The 22303-nt window shown below is 37.2% G+C and overlaps 1 protein-coding gene across 3 annotated transcripts in view; it reads left to right on the top strand.

The window, feature by feature from the left end:
• The window catches only part of LOC107711639 (A-kinase anchor protein 12-like), a 37980-nt gene that overhangs the window by 6074 nt on the left and 9603 nt on the right, over nt 1–22303 (top strand). The window contains exons 1-2 of one of the 3 annotated variants that reach the window (XM_016516638.1): nt 1013–1084; nt 11580–11682. In XM_016516638.1, the coding sequence (XP_016372124.1) occupies nt 1037–1084; nt 11580–11682 (151 nt within the window). In that variant the 5' untranslated portion in view covers nt 1013–1036. Of the gene's footprint in view, nt 1–1012; nt 1085–11579; nt 11683–18943; nt 19157–22303 lie in introns of those variants that run through there. The other 2 variants (XM_016516637.1, XM_016516639.1) reach the window with 2 other exon arrangements.

The following is a 22303-nucleotide window of genomic DNA, read 5'->3' as shown; positions in this document are numbered from 1 at the left end:
CATTACACTTCAAAATATATTCAAATGGAAAACAGTTATTTTAAATTGTAATAATATTTAACAATATTATTGTTTTTACAGAATTTTTGATCATATAAAAGCCGCCGTGGTGAGTATAAGAGACTTCTTTCAAAAACAATAAAAATCTTGGTGTGTATTCATTGAATTCTTTGCTAATGTTTTCTTTAGTTTGTTGTGTACAGAAAAAGATACAGTGAACCTTTGAACCAAATTTATGTTTAGAAATACAAACAGTCTTTTCACTGATTCTGACTCTGCTGGTGCCATCTCAATTTCCCTCTCTCTTTGACCCTTAATTTGCCTCTCATTGGCGCTCTCTTATTAGAAAGGACCTGTTTACATGGGTCAAAATAGAAGGGTTCTATTTTCACCAGCCAACTCTTACTGTCCTCCTCCATCACATTCACTCTCTTTTTTTTGTTTCCACTCCCCTCCTCCCCTCTCTCCCTCTTTAGAAGTAAAGTTGGCCTCATAAAATGTTAATAAGTGCCAGAGTTACATAAAAACACAGTCTTCCAGAATAGAAAAAAAATAGGCCAATGAGGACAAAGGTAAAAAGAAGAGACCGTTTATAATACATGTGACATCCATTGACATAACTTCTTTAATTAACAATATGGAGCAAATAAATATTTCTGTTTTCCTTAGTTTCACTGCTTTTCTCAAGTAAACAAGCAATTCCATCTTATTTCCTTATCTTCTGAATTACTCTTCACTGACAATGGGCTTGTGCTGATAAAAGTAAAGCGCTCTCCTTGTGGAGATCCCTGACTAAGTGCTTTCATCGGGAGCCAGCATCAATAACGTTTCATTACTGCCCTGCCAGAAAAAGACAATCCCTGTCAACCGTTTACTTTTGTCTGCACTTCACAGCTCAAGAAACCTATTGTGCTGCTGAACAACAACTAAAGGCTCCTAGATGTGCTGGCTTCACAGCTTTTTACAAATGTAGTGGAGACTATCGACTTGTATATAACTCATTTGAAGATGATCATCATCCGTAAGCTTCACTAGGATGGATTCTGGAAGTCTTTTGGATTTGAATGTGAATCCTCAACCACAGGTGACTGAATGCCTTTGAATATATTTTGGCTTTTTTTAAATGACTTACAAATGTGGGTTAAATTATTGGCATCCTTATGCATATTGTTTCCAGTTAAATTAAATCCACGAACAAAGGAAGATGCTATAAAAACTACAGTGTAATGATGTTCTTTTCTCTGGAAATTGGATTAATCTAGCAGATTGTGTTGTCCAGCTGGTCCTGGGCTGTTTGCATGATAGTTTTATTGCTTAGTAATGCTAACTGTTTTAGATGATGTCATAACTGTTGTTTCTCTGTAAATAGGCAGACATAGCCTCCACATTTTTTACAAGGCTGATTTTTTAAAACTGGGCATAACAGTCATAGATCCTCCATTCTGTGCAGTGTTTTTTTATGCATGTAGCAATCAGCCTTTGAATCAAATATATTATGCAAATACAAACACTCCTACACAGGGAAATAATGATGATGTCAACAAAATTGAGCAGAAGCCACAATTAGTGGATGGTCCTGTCATCACAGACATGAACCACTCCCATTCAAATAAACCCCAAAACAGATGATCTGATATGTGTTTGTTCCTGAAAAAGAAGAGAATGGCCACTGAGCTTCAGCTGAGATTTTTGCAAAACATTTTGACTTCTCTTTTATTTCAGCAATTTAACATTGCTTTTACCTCTTGTGAAAAGCATTTCCTAATGAAGATGACAACAATAATGCATCAAATCAAGGATATGAGCATTATACTGCGTATATATCCAGGGCAGGCATATCCATGTAGTCGAGTACATGTGTATTGCGCCATGCAAATGTGATTAGCAGAGATTTTTGGCAGTTGTGCTTATGCCTTATTTGCATAATACCTTTATTGAATCTGGTGCAAAAATACAGACATCATGTGCAAATAAACAATGTTAGATGAGGGCACATTTCAGTCTTTGTGAATTTCCCTGAATGTTTTCCTCGTTTATGAATGTATTCCGTTTTAACAGTGTGGGTGGGCTTTAGCTGTGCCCCTTAGGGAGATGTAGTAATTAAAGTGTGGATTCCATTTGCCAGGGAGTCATAAGGCTTTGTCAGATTTGTCTTCCTACTCTCCTAACAGCCCTTAAATCTGACCAAAATTCATCTGTCATGACAAGCGTGGCAGATGTAAAGGCTTCCTGATAAATCCTTTTATTCACATTAAAGAACAAACTTCTGCTGTGTGAGTTAAGAGTGAATGATATGTGTACCAGCTGTTTGTGGAGTTTTCATCATGATCCCTTAACAACTGATTTCTAATATCTGATTAAATGGATAATACAGGACGTTTGATAGCAGAGTGTAACTGTGCTGGCTGTGACTGAGTAAAATCAATATTAGAAATGGGCTCCATTTAAGTCATGGGGAAGCATTGCTAATGGATAATAACTATGACTCAGTGTTTGTGTGTAAATGGCTCAGACCACCATGATGAAGTGGTTTGTTTAGACAGTGTACTATTTCTTTATGAGAAAAGATCCTTTTGGAGTAGCTGTAGATTTGAGTAATTATTTCTTTTGGTATGTAAAACTTTATGTACATAGAGTCACTTAAAACTGTGTTTACAATGTGCCTTACAGAAGACACATACATAAACATTTACAAATACACATGGAAACAGACTAAAAAATAGAGTAAGAAAAAAAATAAGAGAAAAAAATGAAAAGATTTTGATTAATTGGGGGAAACAACTAATTGAATCACCTCTTTGGGTCTTGGGACCATAATTCCACATTTAAAGTCCCCATGAAATCAAAATAGACGTTTGTTTGGCTTTTAGTGTGAATATGTTAGGTTATCTAAGCTAGTGTGCTCCAAAACAATGACAAAATTCGCATTTAGAAGATATAAGCATTCAAAACATAGTCTCTCACTTCCACCAATATGGATCAATGATTTTTATCAGCTGTGATGTAAAGTACACAGGAACACTGGCTATTTAAAAAAAAAGCTGGAGCTGCTCTATATGTTCCACACGGTCTTCCTGTTTTTTCACTTCAGTGGACCTTTAAACTCACATTTAAATTACATATTTCAAATCAGCAACTAAATCGGACATTAACTGTTGTTTCTTACGCTCAGATAGCATTTAAAAAGTGTATATTTCAGGTTGATCCAGCCAATGTGCATTTGCGGACCCAAGCGGATCTGGCGCTTCTAACGGCAGCTGCAGTGATGCAATGACTACCTATTAATGAGGATTTACTCCACCATATTTTCTGGTACTCTTTCTCCCATTCATAGTAATATGAGTGAACCATCTTGGTAAATATGCAGCTGTTGATGATTAATGGATTAAACAATAAAAGGACTTAGAATCGAGCCTGGGGGGGGACACCACAAGACATCACATTGCTTGCTATTGTAACTATGGCACAGTTCACATGCCTCCAGTTTCATATTGTCCCTATGTTGTTTGTGACTGGCTTTGCAGAACTGCTAGTTAAGGACTTCCTGTTTCAGGCACATGCGCTGTTTCTCCTTCACTGCAGTGCAAAGTCTCATCAGCTTAGTGCTGTACCTAAAATAGCCAGCTGCTGTCCTGTCTCTCTCTCTCATACACACATACATGCATACATATACACTCTCTTTCTTTCTCTCCGAGGACAAAATAACCCTTCTTCATCTTTGAAAGCCAAATCATGACTCATGCCTCTTGACAAACTGCTGTGATCCCTGTTTCTGGTAAAGGTGCACATGTTTCTGTATATGCGAGTGTTGGGGGTCGAAGTTAGAAAGCACATATCAAATTTGTAAGTGTCCAGGGAGAGCTGTAAAATCTCAGTACAATCATGTATTGATTGAAAGGTCATATATTGCTCTGGCTCACCGCCATGCCAGGGCATTTAGAAATGTTATCTTCAGACCTATACAGGGATTTAGAATACATAGAATGCACTGTAGTAAACACTGGTTGAATTTTCTGGCTTTATTAGAGATGGTAGTGATGGACTGTTATCACTAGCTGAGTAAGAAGATGATATGCAAGATTCATATACAAGGTTTATGAAAACCGAGATGCTCATAGGTAAAAGCTTATATTATATAGCTCATATTAGTTCAGGTATTTTTTTTTGGTGTAAATAACTTTAAATACATAGTTCACCCAAAATTTCTGTCATTATTTACTCACCCTCATGTTGTTTCAAACATGGCTACCTGTGCAACACAAAATAATATATTTTGAAAAAAATGTTGGCAGCCAAACATTTTTGATGACTATTCAATTGTATGGACAAAAAACAAACACATTTCTCAAAATATTTTTTTTTTATGTTCCACAGAAGAAGAAAAATCAAAAGTGATGACACAATTTTCATTTTTGGTTGAACTATCCCTTTTAAGGTTTTTTGAAAGCATTTGTGAATGTGCATGTCTCCACCAAATTTGGTCATATGCCTCTACCACAGTAACATTGTTAAGGCATAAAATAAAATCAGGCAGCATGTGATAATCACTATAAGTTCAGGTCCTTTGTTTGAAACATTTCTGTATCTTCTTTAGTTGGATAACAACATCATGTGGCTGTTGGCAGCAGTGGGTGAACAAATTTTCCTGGTGTTGTATCTAATCTTCTCAGGTCTCCTGAGAAAAAGCACTTTGTGTCTGTCCAACAACATACGGGAAACGTCATTTAAAAGTGTAAGCAGTCACAGTTTGCGAAAGTGTATTAAAATCCCTGTATCACTGACAAGTAGTTTGTCAGTTGGTTAGGACGGTGGCGAGTTGACAGATGAGTTAAATACAGGTTTTGATGGACCCTATAAATAGGGTCTATTAACAGCTTTTTAGTGCAGAATTTTTTATTGATAACATTGTTCATATATTAGGTGAACTATCCCTTTTTTTCTGCAGTGATTTAACCGATCCAGTTTCACCATCTCCACCAGATCCCTAGCCTTAAACTCCGGACTGTTGTTTCTTCAAAATAACAGGAGAGTCACATCTGAACTCTTCCTTTCTCCTTATGATCTGAATCATAGGAGGACGCTTGGGATTGAGCGAGAGGAGGAGGTTTATTGTTTCAGACGGACTGTGGGGGGGCTGAATCTGGGACGGTCCGGCCGATCTGCCAGAGACACAGGGAGGTCCTGTCCTATCACATTGATGTTTGCTCATGAGGGTGGCCTTAGTGACAGCTGTTTGGGGAGTGGAAGGAACAGAAGACTCCTAGTATTGGCAGGAGACAAATAGGGGGTCAGGAAAATCAGGAAAACGCACGGTGGGGTGGCTCGCAGCTTGGAAGACTTTCTGCACAGACATTTATATGTAGAAGGTCCATGGAATTTGTAACAAAATCGCTCCTTTTTTGTATATAGCTGCGAGTCAGTGCCAAAAAATAAATTCCTCCTCCATCAAACAAGAAGTAAAGAATTCACTGCATATGTTTCCATGAAACAAACAAATCTGAAGCCAACATGAAGGAAGTTATAGCAAAGCGAGCACTTAATCCAGAGCTACCTTGCAGATATGTGATTTATCAAGTCAGGGTGAAGAAATGCAAATCTGTCACTATGCTATTTGTAAATGTGAAGCTCAAATGCCATAAATTTGCAACAGTCTAATGAGTTTAGGCAACAAGATGATGTGTTTGTCTGCCTTTGAAACCAAAGATTTTCCCCTTCAGTGAGTGAGAAATGGTCGGTTTGGAGTGTGGCGCTCTGGTTCTGATTCAGACTTTGAGAAGCAGTGAGCAGTGTTACTGATTCAAATCAACTTACATTTGATATGATTAGGCGTGCAAGGGTGCAGTATAATTCGGTGGCCTATTTGTCAGGATCAAGTTGTAAGCACTAGCCTGTTAAAACACTGGGGCAGTTTACCACAGTAAAATTACACTAGTCTAGATTGTTTGTGAAGTAAGTGACTGAACTAAGAGAGACTGAGGTTTGCTGTGTGTTGCCAGAGGCTGATCGTTTCACATTTGTGTTTGTGTCAAATGAGATGATGTATGCAATCTGTGGCCTCTCCAATACCGAGTATGTTTTACCCAAGTGTGTATATGTGTCTGTGTGCTTAACCCCCTACACAAAGCATGTCTTTTTCTCTCATGCTGGATGAGTAGTTTACTGTTTTGAAATTCAGCTGGAATTTTGAGCAGATTAAGTTAAATAAGATGAATATGTGCAATATGTGTACATCAAAAACAGCTAAATTGTGTGTTGTCTCAGTGACGTTTCACCAAGTAAATCTTCTCCAAAAAGCTGCTGACAATCATTGATATAATTTAAATTTAAGTGCCTAAAAAGAGAGTATGGAAATTATTTGGAAACAATTTGCCTATAGCGAATGAAAGCATGGTGTTTTGGATCCCAACGACTTTTATTGAATGGCAGTTCTTCAAAATACCAATAAAAAAATACAAAAAAACTTTTGTGTTCTGCTGAATTTTCTTTTTTGGGTGAACTATGCCTTTAATAATGAAGCAGTGTGCTAAGCAATAGGTGAAAGCAAGACAGCAGGAGGATACAGTGAAAAACAGTTGGGTGGCTTATAGTTTGTTGTATGAGGGAGGTTTATTTTCTCAATTGGGAGGTTTGTGTTTGGAGCATAAACAGTGAATAATCATGCATCCATCATGAGATCTCAAATGCCAACCTCAATTACAGTTTCTCTGCAAGCAGATTATAATACAGCAAAAGCAAGCAATGAGGGTAACAGTCACTAACAGAGCTTCAGAGTGGAAATCATATTCCAGCTGGGACAATTGAGCAACATGGATTCAGTTCATTGACTGTGGTCTAATATGATTCCCTGTGGTCCTTAATGTGCCTAAAATGTTTATCATCCCTCTGACATCAGAATTTGTAGTAATGTCAAAAGTTTTAGGGTCAATATTCAGCTAAATGTCAAAGCTCATTACACAAAACGCTTTGTTTCACCCATAGTAATTAGGCTTCATGTAATGTAATTGTAATAGCTTTCCTTGTGGTAATCAAATTGCTTAGAGGGACAGTTCACCCAAAAGTAAAAATTATGTCGTCATTTACTCACCCTCATGTTGTTCCAAACCTGTACGACTTTATTTCTGTGCAACATAAAAGAAGATATTTTGAAGAATTTTATGGAGGGGGAAAAAAACTTTTGAGACATTTTTCAAATGACCTTCCTCTGTGTCCACAGAAGAAAGTAAGTAATGCTGGTTTGGAACGACATGAGGATGAATAAATGAAGGCAGAATATTTGGGTGGACTATCCCTTGAAGTGAGAGTACTTAGCTCCTCAATTTCAACCTTTCGGCTGTGACCATCAGCTGCTGATTATGAATCTAAAATCTTACTTCCCTATAGACTCCTTTGATAACATATTCTATCATGTTTCTTTTCCACACTCTCCAAACTCACTCACCACCGGAGTACCACAGGGTTCGGTGTTCTGACCTCTAATATTCCCCTTTCATCTGCAGAAATGATCTCAGTCTGCATCTCTGACCACTCTGAACTTGGAAGGTTTCTCATTATTAACTCATCTACTGCTGCTCTCATTTCTCCATCCTTACAATTGGCAGAATTAGATTTAAACTTTTTTTTCTAGCCTACAGTACAGGAAAGTGCTGGCCTCCTTTTAGATACAGGCAGCGACTGAATCATACATCAGACACATACATCATTGTGTAGTCCTCCATGTGTCCATTTAAATTAGGAAATTTGTCCATCTAGGTTAGGAAATTTCTCTGTTCTTGTCTTCCAGTGTTGAAATGGCACCCCATAAATACAGTTATAACTGCTCTTACTGACAAGTCTACAGCACAGTCTTCTTACAAATTCTTTAAAATTAAAATATACTCTTACAACTAACCAAAACAGATATTTTACAGTATAATATTCTGTGTTGCGGTAAGGTTCTTGATATAAATCAAATGGCGAAGAGATATCCATCTGTCATCTCCTGTTGTCTCTCTGTGATACAGTCCTCATCAGCAACGGGTCAAAGGGCAGAGGTTAACAGGCATGGATAAACCATGACCCCTGTCAAGAGGATTTTTATTACCCTGTGTCAGGCATAGCGTGGGTATGACTTTTTGAATGTGTACACGTACGGTGGGGTTCAAGTCTAAGAATTCTGGTGAAAATGTTGCTCTTTTGAACTTTTCTCCTTTGCTACAATTTTTTTCTTTTTAAATTATATTATCAGCATCTCAATTGGAGTGAAAAATAAACATATATTTTAGAATATCTTTAAAAATGTTTAGTTTGTCCCACATTTTCTGTCATGACAGCAGTACTCGAGCTGCCTGAACCTTACAAGTTTATGAGTATATTTGCTGACATATTTTTACTAGCCTGGGCTTTCAGTTTTATGAGCTATATGAGGATTCGATATACAGTAGTTTACACCCTGTTGAAGGCCATTTTTTACACTATAATTCATCTTAAGGTGTTTAAATTGGCGTTTACTTGACTGAGGCCACAAGTTCAGGTATTCTGCAAAATCTTAATTATTTTACTATTCATACCAAGCGGCCAAGGTTTGTCCATTGGCGTTTCATTATTCATTATTTAGCAAAAAATAAAAGATTAACACACACCGACACACTTTTATATATATATATTACGTTCATACACTGATCACTTATATGGGCTCCATCTGTCGATGGGCATTTTAAATCCATAAGTATGTCAGTTTTGTAAACTTTAACAGTCCAAAATGTTATGGACACCAAGGGAGTCTTGAAAACTTTAGAAGGTCACATCCGAAAGATGACTGCCATTTGGAGTATTCGACGTTTAAGACAGCATGAATTCTCCTCTGCTTTGCTGTCTTTCCCTGTCCTACAGAAAAGATATTTGCAACCTCTCTGCAGAGAGATTTGTGGGATGGACAGCCATCCCTGAACCTCTGATCTGCAGATTGGAGCATTTAAACTGCAAAAGAGGAGGGGAGGAAGAGGAGAGAAAAGGAATCTGACAGATCAGTGCAATACAGGGCAGCAGAACAGATGGAAGCATGAAAAAGATCGCAAGATTGCAAAAAGGTGCATTTCCAGATAATGAAGATTTAAGAAGGACATAGGAAAACATAATTTTTGTTCTATTAATGTACAGCATAAATATACTGAAACAGAGGAGCACAAGGCCAGTCACAAATCACATTCATAACAGCACACTCACACCTGATGTCACACCTCTGTGCAAACCTTCCACCGACAAGTGCGTGGTACCATAAAGACAAAATGTGTTTACCTTTAGTTATTTCAGGTAAACAACTGTCTTACTTAAACGCACTCAAATTGTCAGTTTTTTGTTGATTGAACAGTTGTTAAATGTCCCGGTGAGTTACGATCTTAGAAAAGGATCAAGTGTGTCACCAGCGGGCTCAGATTGTGTACCTTTTTGCAGAAACCATTCTTGCATTTAAAAATGCAAGAATTTTTTAGCTTTAATTTATCAAGTCATTTTCATGTAAATTTTCTGTCTTCACTGTTATAACTGGCATAAAACCTTCTTGTATGGATCAGTATGGTGATCTTTTTTTTTTGGAAAATCTCAGTAGGTGTAGTAAGATTCAGATGCCTTATTGTCTAAAAGCTCTGCATCAATTTGGTCAAGAAAATGAAAGAAGTCTCTTTATTTCACTAAGTCTGCATCTATTTGATCAAAAATACAGTAAAACAATCAAATTGTGAAATATTATTGCAATTTAAAATAACTTTATATTTTTTAATGTAATTTATTCATGTCCTGGTAACATTTAATTTTCAGCAGCCATTACTCCAGTCTTTAGTGTTGCGTGATCATTCAGAAATTATTTTAATATAATGATAATGATTGCGTGCGCAAATAACATTTTTTATTATCAGTGTTGAAAACAGTTGTGCTGGTTAATATTTTTGTGGAAACTGTGATACTTTTTAGCATTTATTTTAAATAAAGATCTTTTTTTGTGACATTATAAATGTCTTAGAATTTACTTTTAAACAATTTAATGCATCCATGCTGAGTAAAATCATTAATTTTACTATTAATTAATATTACTGACCCCAAATTTTGAACAGCTGTGTTTTTCGAGACCTTAAAAGGATGGATTTGTAAACGGCAAGTGACGTCAGGTCAGATGAAGTAGGGGATGAAACGAAGCTTTGGTAGGGGAATTTGGGTGGGGTTGCCCCCATCAAGCTGGAATTCTGTGAAGGGGTCTTGGAATGTAGAGAATGACTGTTATGAGATAGGCCTCCGGGTCAGAGGCCTAAATGGGTTCAAAGGACACCTGCTGGACCACTGTCAAAGCTGGCTGAGGTTTGAGTCTCCTTGCTTGTTTATTTCTGTCTCTAAACAGAAATTTTCTTAACGTAATTGCATTGCTCACATATTTTCCAATAGTCCCACAAGAGTGTCCTTTGTGATTCCCATTACTGTTCTATTATTAAACTAGTCTGAAGCCTAATTGACCTTTAACTTAATAGTACTGTGCAAAGTGGAAAGGCTTTCTGATATGATATTGCAAAGTCTGTGATTCCAGTTTTCTCCAAATATTTATGGAATTCATAAGCCAAACAGAGAGTAAAAAATGAAGGTAAGGGGTAAAAAACTTCTAGATAATCTATATCTAAGAAAATTAACACATTTATTACAGTAAACCTTTCAGAAGGCCATTTGAGTTGATGAAGTTACTAGAGTATACAGGTGCTATTTAGATTACAGTCCTGTCCAGCAATGCTGACTGAATCCAAAATGTGATCGACAGCGTACAGTTGAGAATTGGGACATTCTGCCATCACTGAAATATTTAATGTGTCCGAGGGAATTGTGAATGCTTGGTTATGTGATTACACTGTCCAAATTCCTTAGCCACTCAGATGGGTAATTTATGTTTGAATCTTTCTAATCCGTCTTATTATATGACATCAATGGCGTTTTAAATTTTAATGTACTCAACATGGAAGCTGACGCTGAAATTAAAACCATAAACTGTCAAATCCTTTCTCAAATCTTCGTCTTCAACTGAGTTCTTTTCCTGCACCTGTTTGAACACTTCAATTTAGTACATGAGAGAAGTGCCAAACCGTTTGAATAGTGCACAGCCTCTTTACTGGATCTTCACAAGAGGTGCCTCCCTTTTGGAATTCAGCCTGATTTCTTTTCAAAGCAAGTGTGGTTCAGATAACATCACCTTAAATAGATGAAAGAAACCAGTTTTTACTGTATTTTTGATCAAATAAATGCAGCCGTGGTGAGTATGAGAGACTTCGTTCCAAATATATATATTTTTTAATCTTACTAACTCCAAACTTTTCAGAAATAGTGTACTTTAAAATGAGAATATTTTTTTAATTAAAAACACATTTGATTATACATATATGACCAAAATCCAAACTCAGAACAAGCTAAGGGTACAAATGAGCAAAGTCTGGTGCAGAGCGAGGGAAAATGTCAAATAATTGCAATATATCACCATTTTGAATAGGTCCACACTAAATTGTATCGCCATACCTTTTGCTGAAAAGATTGTTACAATTCTGACTCTTCATGTCTCTTTCTTTCTTTTTTAGCCTCTTCAGAAGAATGGACAGATCTCCATTTCCAGTCTTAATGGGAAGACAGATGATCAGACAGAGTATAATGGCCACACAGAGGAGAACCCACCAGCTGAGGGTAGGTGCTCGTAACCACATGTGCTTGAACATTGTATGTATTTATCACTCTCATATCTTTATTACCAATGTCTGTGTGCGTGGTATGACAATGACTGACACTAATAGTGGGCCGCCTCCCAGCGTCAGGGGTCTCTGTGTGTGTGAGGCTTAAGATGTGATCTTTATCTTTTTATCTGTGTGCCCTCGTTCCCCAACTGATCCTTCTCATAATCCCCAGCTATCCTAAAAGCGAGAACACCTACATAGAGTCTACAGTGAGTGGACACCAACATAGACCTCTTTAGTCCCCTAACCATAGTCTGTGAGAAGACCCTAGAGCAATAATACATACCATGTTTATTTTTATTCACTTTTTGTGTTCCTTTCTTGCTTTTCAACTCAGAGAGACCACCGAGATGCTTCCACCCAGTAATATTTAGCAAGCTATGACCTAGCTGACCCCTTAAAGAGGTGTATGTTTGTAATAAGCTAGCCTCATACCATGTATATAAATCTTAGGTGTCTTTAAATATGGAAGTAAAATAACATGCTTTGTTGTGCTCAAATGGAGGAATTTCATTATGAATCAAACCAAAAAAAGGAAGCCATGCTGAAGAATTGCAAAATGATTGTATATAGAGAGCCATGAATCTGTGCAGAGCAGAATGCAATTTGCATTTTCATTAATAATCGTGAATATAAGATGAGTTATGGTTCTAGTAGTGTATCATATAGCTTTCAAAGGTTAGTATGTCAAATAGTGATTCAAGTAGTAAATTCTCAAGCTTATAATGTAATCATTAATTTTTTTTATTCATTATTTATGTACATTTTTGACATCCACCCTATCTGTCACTGACACATTGAAGTTCATTACTGAAGTAGCAATGACTGATATCAAATATCAAAAAAAAAAAAAGTTTGTTCACAGATCTGACATTGCAATTTATCTCATAAACATTGTCTTTTTGTATAAAAGTGTATCAAAGCAAGAACAAAAGAAAGATTGACTAGGAAAAAAGTTTTACCACTAAGGCAAGGACAGAAAGCAAAAACAAGGCCAAATAGTCTCTCTTCTGTGCCACATCTGACAGTGTAGACTAGGGCTGTGCAAATAATTGAATGCGATTTTCATGCGTATCTTGTCAGTAAAGCCGGTTCTGTGATTAGTAGTAAATCTCCAGCACGTGCTTTCAGATGGAGCGGCATTTACTACACAAGCTACGCAAAATCGCGTTCATAATCGGCAATGAATCGCCTGCGATTTTGAACGCGATATTGCGTAGCTTGTCAGTGAACTACGGCTCTGTGTAGTAAATGCCGCTCCATCTGAAAGCATGTGCTGGAGATTTACTACTAATCACAGAACCAGCTTTACTGACAATATACGCATGAAAATCGCATTCGATTATTTGCACAGCCCTAGTGTAGACACATTTACACTCAAATAAAACCTGTTCCTTATTGTTGTGGTTGTAGATGCAGTGAGACATTATGTATAAAAGTCTCAAGCATGACAATACCAGGACAAACCCTTGAAACGCTCCAAAAATGCCTCAATAATGGCTTTATTTAATCTGCATGATTAATGCTGTAATGCCAGCCAAGAGTATTTAGCCATAATTTTCTAGCATGCTCAGTGCAACCATTTCTTTTCTCCAGCATCCCCAGAGTACCAGAAAAACCCCTGGAACGTTTTATAGAAATGTACTGAGAAAATAATGTGCGTAAAATGAATGTGTTGATATATCTGTCTGTTCTCCATTGTTAAGAAACCTCCCAAAATATGATGCTGTTGGGTTTTAGTGCAACTTTACAATTGAAACCATGTACACAGAATCAGATAAAGACAGATGAGAAAGAAGTATGATTATTTTGGTGTTCATGCTGCCAAAAATGTCTCCGGTATTGTGCAATGTCTCCCCTGCCAAAATCAACAAAGAAGAAAGTAGTGCTCTCTATATTAAAAACACATAAATTTTTACAATTTCCTTTAATCAGCATCTTTTTGATTTTGACTACACCTGGCTTTTCAAATGAATCATGAATACACACAAGCTCACACATTCACATACACCTGACTGAACTGATGCGCTTATGTCAGCAGGAAATTACAAACACAGATTTACTTGCCTGAACTACATGTACAGACATGCATCAGATACATGTATACAAAAGTTTGCTAATGAATTAAGCTCACCCACCCACCCATCCACTCACTCACACATGCTCAAACATACACACACACAAGCTGGCTGCCAGGCATTTAGGAGGTGGCAACGTGAGTGAGTCCAGAGAGTGAGCTCAGCCATTATCTCATACACAGTCCTCCCCCACAGAGCCGTGTGTGTGTGTGTGTTTTATTCTGATAGCATATGAGTCTGTGTTCCATATCAAACATGTTTTAACAGGCTGTATGTGATTATCTGTTTATCTCCGGAATTGAGTCTTGCTGACATAAGCTATCCGTTTAGTCTGTGTGTTTTTGTGTGTTTGACCTATTTCTGTGTAATTGTTTCCAAGGAGAGCTCCGTCTCTAAGAGTGTTGATAATTGCTTCAGCTTTTTTTTTTATTGGTGTTTAGAATTTGAATCCAAATCTGAGTGATTTGATTTTGACAACGTGTGTGTGTGTGGTCAATTATTCACTTCTGAGAATCACTTTTCCAGAGCTGCAGTATGATTTGAGGTCAGATTCCTGGAAAATTATGAACATATTTTTATTTTGATTAAATGCTTGTTTTCGAGTTTAAAATAAAAACTATTCAGGTCAGGGTCTTTTGAAACCACATACAAATTACACTGATTTCTTGCATTGAGATTTATTAGTAACTTGGGATTTTCTTAACTGAGTAAACATTTGATACTACGAGTATGTTTTAGTAATACTCATGCTGTTGATCGGAGAAACACACAGATGAGGAATGTTGAGATGACCTGAGAATGGAATGTGAGAAGTGTGGAGCGATGAAGGGTTTGGCAGAAAGAGAAAACCACAGGCAGAGTGTAAATATATGCACTGTAAAAAATGACCGTGAATTTAACGGTAAAAGACTGTAAAAATGCTACAGTAAAAACCTGTTAAATGGTTAACGGTAAATTCCCCTACTATATACGGTGAAAAACTGTATTGGGCATTACATGTATTGGACATTAATTTTACGGTAGTATACCGTTTTTGGAAGTGAACAAGACTGTATAATTTACAGTGAATAACCGTAAATTGACATTCCCAGAATTCCCTGCGTTACATTTCAAACTTGATGTTTTTTTTTGTTGAAATAACTGTTTCTTCTTCAGTTTTGTATATTAGGGTTGTGTGTTACACCTAATGTTGTTAAATGAATGTTTATTGCATTATTTCAGTTTCATGTGTGTTACCATGATGGTGTTTGGTGTTTGTGTGAATGACACTGTGCACCTTCTATATATTTTATTATTTAAAAGCTGCTTGTGATGGGCTTTGGTTCATCGTGTGACTTTCTCATCACCACCTGCATTTGGTGGTTATCAGTGTATTACAAAGGTACAAAACAGATTTCAGTACTTCAATAGGTTGGTATATTAACATTATATCAGTTAATGAAATTACGGTATTTAACTGTAAATTTAAGTTAAAACCGTAAAACCTAAAACGTTGCTACTGTATTTTTTACGGTAAACTTCCGGCAACCACAGCTGCCGGCTTTTTAGATTTTACAGAATTTTTTTTACAGTGTGTGTTTGATTAAGAGTAATTTAATTCCTTTCATTTGCAGCAATAAAATTGTATAAATGAACAGAGAAAGAGTGCATAAATGAAAAGATATAAGAGTTTTCCCTGTGAAAGCAGAAAAAGAGTCTAGTTTTATTATTGTTTGGCTGTTAAACATTCATTCTGATTGTGGATATTGACAAAAGGATATTGAAAGTGAGATTTGGTATGGGTAGACAGGGAATACCATAGTTCAGACAATCAGATGTTGGCTTGATGTTTTACATTACAACATGTTTACATAGAATCTCCCAGACTTATTACCACTGGGTGATTAATAAGAAATGTGATTGTCTCATATTGTGTCATTGAGATAAGTCACGTCATGACAGTAGTTTGCCAAACATATATTCATATAATTTATCAAAGGTGACAGTAAAGAAATGTATAATATTACAAAAACAATCTGTTTCAAATAAATGCTGTTCTTCTGAACTTTCTATTTATCAGAAAAATCATTAAAAAATGTATAACAAAAATAGTAAGCAGCACCACTGTTTTCAACATTAAATCAACACAACACAATGATTTCTGAAGGATCATGTGACACTGAAGGCTGAAGTAATGGCTGCTGAAAATTCAGCTTTGCCATCACAGGAATAAATTACATTTGAATATATTAATATAGAAAATAGATATTTTAAAATAAATATTTCGAAATATTACTGTTTTATTGTATTTTTGATCAAATAAAGGCAGCTTTGGTGAGCATAACAAAAAAAAAGATCAAAAACGTTTGAATGTTAGTATATATTACAGTATCATTTATGTAGGTACATAGAGCACAAGTTCACCAAATGGACTACAACCACGAGGTGAATTATGATGTCACCAGTACAAGTTGTACCTAGCACTGTGACAGCTCAAGGAATAGTTATGCACTATCAGTAATCTGAGTCATGTTCATAGTGTCCCTTCTGAAAAGTGACAAATTAGCCCATGCAGGGAAAGAAAATGGCCGAATGGTGAAGGAAACTGCTGAAGGAAAAGAGGAAGCAATGACGCAAAAGAATGAGCGTACTTCCTGCACAGCATTCCTCAGCTTCCTCTATCCATAGAAAGCAAAGGAAACGGGAAGAATAAAATAAGGAAGGCTTGATGTAGAGATGTAGAGTCAGAGGAAAGTACGAAATGCGGAGATGCCGTTTTCAAGATAATGTAGTGAGCGAAATCAGGCGAAAGTATAAAGCGGGAGATTGCTGGAGAGTTAGAGACAGTTCTCTGATCCTGGCCAGATCTTCACACAGCTCTCATTTCCCTTTCCTCCCATTATTTCGACATCATCTTCCTGGCTCAAGGAATGCGTGCACAGATGAGGGCGTTTGTATGTGTGTGGAAGTATGTGTGTACGTGTGTGAGTTGGGGTCAGCAATGACGTCGCAGCATCCCCTGCAAGCCCATAGGCCACCGGGGAGCCCACTTCCACATGTTCCCAGCCAAAACAGATCGCCGACTGCTCACGCTTTTGTGTTTGATCACGTTTCTCTGATGCAAGAGATAACATGGATGTCATTCTGGGTATCAGATTCCCCATGACAGACCATGACTGTGATTTAGCTGTTGGTGTTTTATCACATCTTTCTGCATCGGGCTGGAATAGACCATCTATGTTAGTTGTGTCTTGATCGCCAAATCCTCAAATACGTCTCAGCTTATAAGTGATACATTCAGGAAGAAGTAGAGTACAAGCTTCCTCTTTTGAGGAATGTCCATTACAGTAGAAAGGGAGTGACTCGCACTGTCTTTAGTGTGAGAGAGTCTGTGCTTATTGAATTCCACTCCTATGGAGTCACTGGGGGCAAAAAGCCTTTCCCATATGTCAAATCCCTCTGATCTGAGCCCCATGGCTCTGTCTGTTGCTATACATCCCAATAAAGTCTGAGGACGGCTATTCATCAGCTATTCAAGAAGAATTTACCGTACTTGTCCCCTCTAGCTTTGCACCCAAACACTTTCTAGTGCTATAGTCCTTTTCAGTAACTTAAAACATCACAATAACATAGCAATCAAATAATTTGAATACAATTAATGTCTGGTAAAGTGACCGATTCAGAAAGAGCTTGTGTTTAGTTAGGAGAAATAAAATACCAATCTTAACCAGATGAGTTTCCGCATAGTCCAGACCAAACTGGAGTAGAGTTGTTATCACCCATTTAGAAGACGATTTTAGCTGGAATTCACACATTCCATGGGAACAATGGCAAGGTATGAGATGTCTGATTAGACCCTTGTATGCTGAGGAATCTCACTGGTATTCTTCAGCCATCCTCCTTTAACAAAAGTTGAATGAAATAAGCTGCCTCAGTTTACACTTTGAATGAACCATTAGCAATGTAGAGTGGCAGCCTCATTGCATCAGCCCTCCACTAGCAGGCTGGGAAGCAAATTTGAAAGTCACTTTATTTGCTAGGTTCTCACTTAAGAAAAAGATAATTATATTAAGGGAGACATTTTTATTAAACACATATTAATATATTTTTATTAAACATATATAAACCTGAAATATTTTAAAGTAGCAGAGGGTTAGCATATGTTGACGTATGTTCAGGGTCCAAAATTCACTAATGAAGGTAAAACTGGCTTGTGTAAATAAAGAGCAGTTTTACACAATTTCTCTGGATGGCTGGTAGCCAAGATACTGCAACACAATATATGGTGTAAATTCTCCAAAACTCTATGTGGCAATTTATATGTGGAATATTCATCACAGTAAGCCACTAAAATGTAAATAATAATAAAATCATGATGCGTTGTCTTCACGTTTTTGTGTCAGGTTTGATAAGGCAATGTCAATAAAATAATTGTAAAAAAAAATGTAAAACAGTTTTGATTGGAAGTATTTATGTCTGGTATTTATGTCATACTTATGGCTGGTAGTTTTTTTAACTCTCCATCGTAGGTGTGGAAAAATTTTTATTTGGGGCCCTGCATATATATACTACAGCAAAGGCCCATGGACTGAGAGTGATATAATTAGTGAGCTTGGTGAGAGTGAGAAGAAGCAGAAAGATAATATATTGGAGAACGTATTGTAGAGGTCCTCATTTCACCTTTGTCCATTTTATGTGTCATATGGATTCCAACGCCTAGGACGAGAGAAGGGGAGATGGAGCTCTGTGAAACATCATGTATAGAAATGCCTTTAATAACTTGAGTACTCTTCCCTCCTTTCACACACACACACAAAGACAGACACACACACAGACACGTATTTTAAATATAGCTTGAAAATTTCTGTCATTTTGAACAGGGAAAGAAAAAGTTGGGAAAAGGAATGTTAGAGTTTTGAGTGAGTGGGTGGAGGTAGTGTGTAAAGAGGAGTGGAGGGGGAAGGAAGAGGGAAACTCATTCAGTAGAGAGGGGCAGAGAACAGCTGAGGAGGAGGAGTGGGGGGTAATGGGGGAGGGGGGGCATGGGTGGGGTGGTCCCACATAGGACATGTGTCAGTGTCTGTTGAAATGTATGTTACCCACCCGCTCTCCTCATTCGCACCCAGAAACTCAGAAGAGGAGACACCTGGCTTCAACACGAGCTCGCAGGACAGAGAAAGAGAGGAAACAAGAGTGTAGCCTTGAAGCCTATCAGCTGATCGTAGTCTGAGAGGAAGCAGGACTTTTACAAGGGTGTTCAAAAAGCATCACTGTCAGCAACAGTTAAACAGCAATTCTTTTTCTTTTTCTTTTTTCCTGAAAAGTAATTGCAAACATTTTTTAAAATGCTTGGGACAATAACTCTAACAGGTAAGATGCAACTAAAATCTATGACTCTAGTTGGGGCGCATCACGGTTATTATTAGGGGACAGTGGGGTGGGCAGTAATAATTAATACCTGTAGGAATGTCTTGACATCTTGATGTTTCATTTTTGGGTGTATTATTATTATTATTATTACTTTTGGGTTAAATTACGAATTTATGTTAGTAATTAATTAAAACTGTGTACAAATTCTAATATAGCCTGCCTGATCTGTAGCTTGTGGCATCATTGTATAGAGTGTAATGTTGTTAAATACTGTTCAATATCTGTTTTTTTTATCAGAAAATACTGAATTGATTTTTTTATGAGTAATTAATTGCTTTCACTTAAATATCTCAAGGTTCTTGTGTGTATGTTTAATTATTTGGCATTTCATTAAGCCTTGTCTTAGATTGAATATAGATGAATATTGAAACACCAAGGAGTACTTAAAGGGCTCAGTGTTCAGTGTGTATAAATACATTGTATTTTTTCCCATTAATTCCAAAATTCCTGTATATACTGACAGTGATGCTTAGAGTAGTAAAGTCACATTTACAGTCTGTTAATGTGAAACATTAACCTTTAAGTATTGGAGACCAACCTGAACCTTAGAAGGATTTATCTGTTTTACATTACATGTAGTATGAGAAAACAGTACAGTTTGTGGTTTTGTACATGTACTGTATAAAATTATTGGAAATGTTCAGTTCTGATGGTCTTCAGTGATCTCAGATGTCCTTCTTTTTAAGGAATTTTAATGAGTTTTTAAGCCCCTCAGATCTTAGTCAGGGTTCTCTAGAGGTGGTGTGGGTGTATGGAATTGATTGCCTGCTGCACATGACTTCAGAGAGTGTTTTGATTAGCTGGGACTGGTTATTAGGATTTTGTGTGGATGTTCTTATCTCGATGTTTATGTTAGTTTAATCAGTTTTCTTCCTAAATTGACCATTTCATTTTATTTTAATGGGCTTAAATTTCATATATGCAGAACATTGGAGGTTTATTACTTTTCTGTTTACTTCATATTATTATTCACCACTACCCACTTCGAAAAGTGGATACTGATAGTATCAGTAGTGGAATCTTGATTGTTTAATGATTCACATCTATGTCAAAGGGAGTCAGAGTCACTAAAGTGTAGTTTTTTTAGTGTGTTGAGGTGGGGTAGTTGGCCTGGTAGGGGTCCGACAATCAGTCTACTGCTGAGTCTTCCTGTAACTTCCCTAAACTCACAGACTCCACTAATGAACAGCATGTATTTGCATGTAACAGCAAGGGGTAGAGGGTTGTTGACCATTACCTCAGACCCACCTCAACAAACATCCACCCCTCCCCCGTCTTTCTAGACTATCACACCACTGTGATTTCAGATGGCATTTGCCCCCACCCATTCCAAAATGCTCACCAACAGTTCCACACTTTAACAACCACAACAGACACTCCATCAAATTCCTTGGCTTGAGTTTCCCAAGTCTGAGCCACCATTGAGACAAAGGCAAATGTAGGGCAACTGGTGGTTTCACCAAGTTTGACCCATTTTGTCTTTCGTGTTCATGTAAAAATACATTTGCACATATACAGCGCCTCCCTGTCTCCAGCTGTGTGAGGCAACAGCAGTGTGTCTTTTTGCATGAAAATGTGTGTCCTTCATAGTTAAAACATTACAACAGTGTAAGAAGAAACCTCCTGGAATACACCCAAAGGAGATGTTTGTAAAGTAATGTAAAGATGAATTAAGAGCATATAATCCGTAGTTGCAGATCTCTCAAATCCTGTATAATGTAAACAACCACAAAAAAAATTGACTGCATGTTTAAGGCGGGTTTCTAGTTTAATTATATTTGCGGGCCGCTTTCTTAATGTTTGCCTAATTACTGTACTGCTCTGACATTTTGATCCCACCCAACTTTCTTACTTTTTCGAACACTTCTACACAACCGGGAATGGTTAAACTAAAAGACTTGCTAATTGTTTTGATAATTAGTCTTCCATATCACCTAATAGACTAATTAGAATTTTTTGTCTGCCTTTCTATATGACTTCCCATAATGCCCTTTTCTCATTTTACAACAAGGATTTTCATCGTGGTAGTATAAGTTCCAGGATGGACAATAGTGTGGGCCCCCCACCCCCATTGTGAGACAAAGAGCACAACACAATACAGTCTTCCTAAGCTGAAGTTTAGAATTTGGTTTGGTCTGTGGGGGGGATGGGGATGCCACTGCATCCCTGTTGAATTGTGGGATTAGGTTTGTCCTTCACTAAATTTAAAGCATACATTGAAAACACAGAACTTCTTTTTTTTTTTTAAACCAGCAGAAAATGGACTTATAAATATAAGAGTAATTTTTCACTGAGTGACCACTACAGCATAAAGAGCATCAGTATTTTATTTTAATGACTCTGTTGTCCTAAGAATCTGATATGATGGCAGGCAGTAAATATAAGCCGTTTCTGTTGTTTAGCTGTAAGATTTTCAAGGTTAGGGTAATCAGTCCACGACTTTACCAGTCACATAAAAAAGAAATTCTTCTAGAGCAATTTATAAATCATTTTGATCTCTGGCTTAAGTTGTTTTGATATATAAATGCTTTGCTGCCTCTTTATCTTGGCCTGTGTCATTCAAGTGTTTAGGAAGCCATGTAATGTGATATCCATGCATTAAAAATGCTTGGAATTTGTTTTTAAAGTCACTGGGTGGGTTTCAGACCCTAGAGCAAGAGCAAGCAGAGCCAGATGTGAACAGTCCCTTGCTAGGTTGGATGTCAAAGGGAAACCAAACCCGACTCCCTCTTCCTAGCCCCAACCCCCTCAAAACCAACCCACTCTTGTCAAAACACAGATAGGCAAGGGAGTAATTCAAGACATTATGAGTTTGTGTGTGTGTGTGTGTGTGTTCTCTTGTTTATCCCACCTGTTGCAATTTTAGTTGTTACATTTTGTCTTGGAAGCTTAAGAACTGGGCACATATACAGGCTTAAAGAAGATTAATAAAGTGATGTCATTTTGTGTTTGCTGTGTTTTATTAAATAAGGCCAATTTCATAGTCCCAAAAGTTTGGCAACATAGCCTGCATAACTGTGAAGCTTACAACATGGAAATTTCCCCTGGTTGCCTTGATGCTAAATGTTGTCATCATTCCCCAGCTTT

The sequence above is a fragment of the Sinocyclocheilus rhinocerous genome, unplaced genomic scaffold, assembly GCF_001515625.1.
Source record: "Sinocyclocheilus rhinocerous isolate Xijiao unplaced genomic scaffold, SAMN03320098_v1.1 scaffold1169, whole genome shotgun sequence".
Taxonomy (NCBI): Eukaryota; Metazoa; Chordata; class Actinopteri; order Cypriniformes; family Cyprinidae; genus Sinocyclocheilus; species Sinocyclocheilus rhinocerous.
This window is presented reverse-complemented; position numbering and strand designations above follow the sequence as displayed.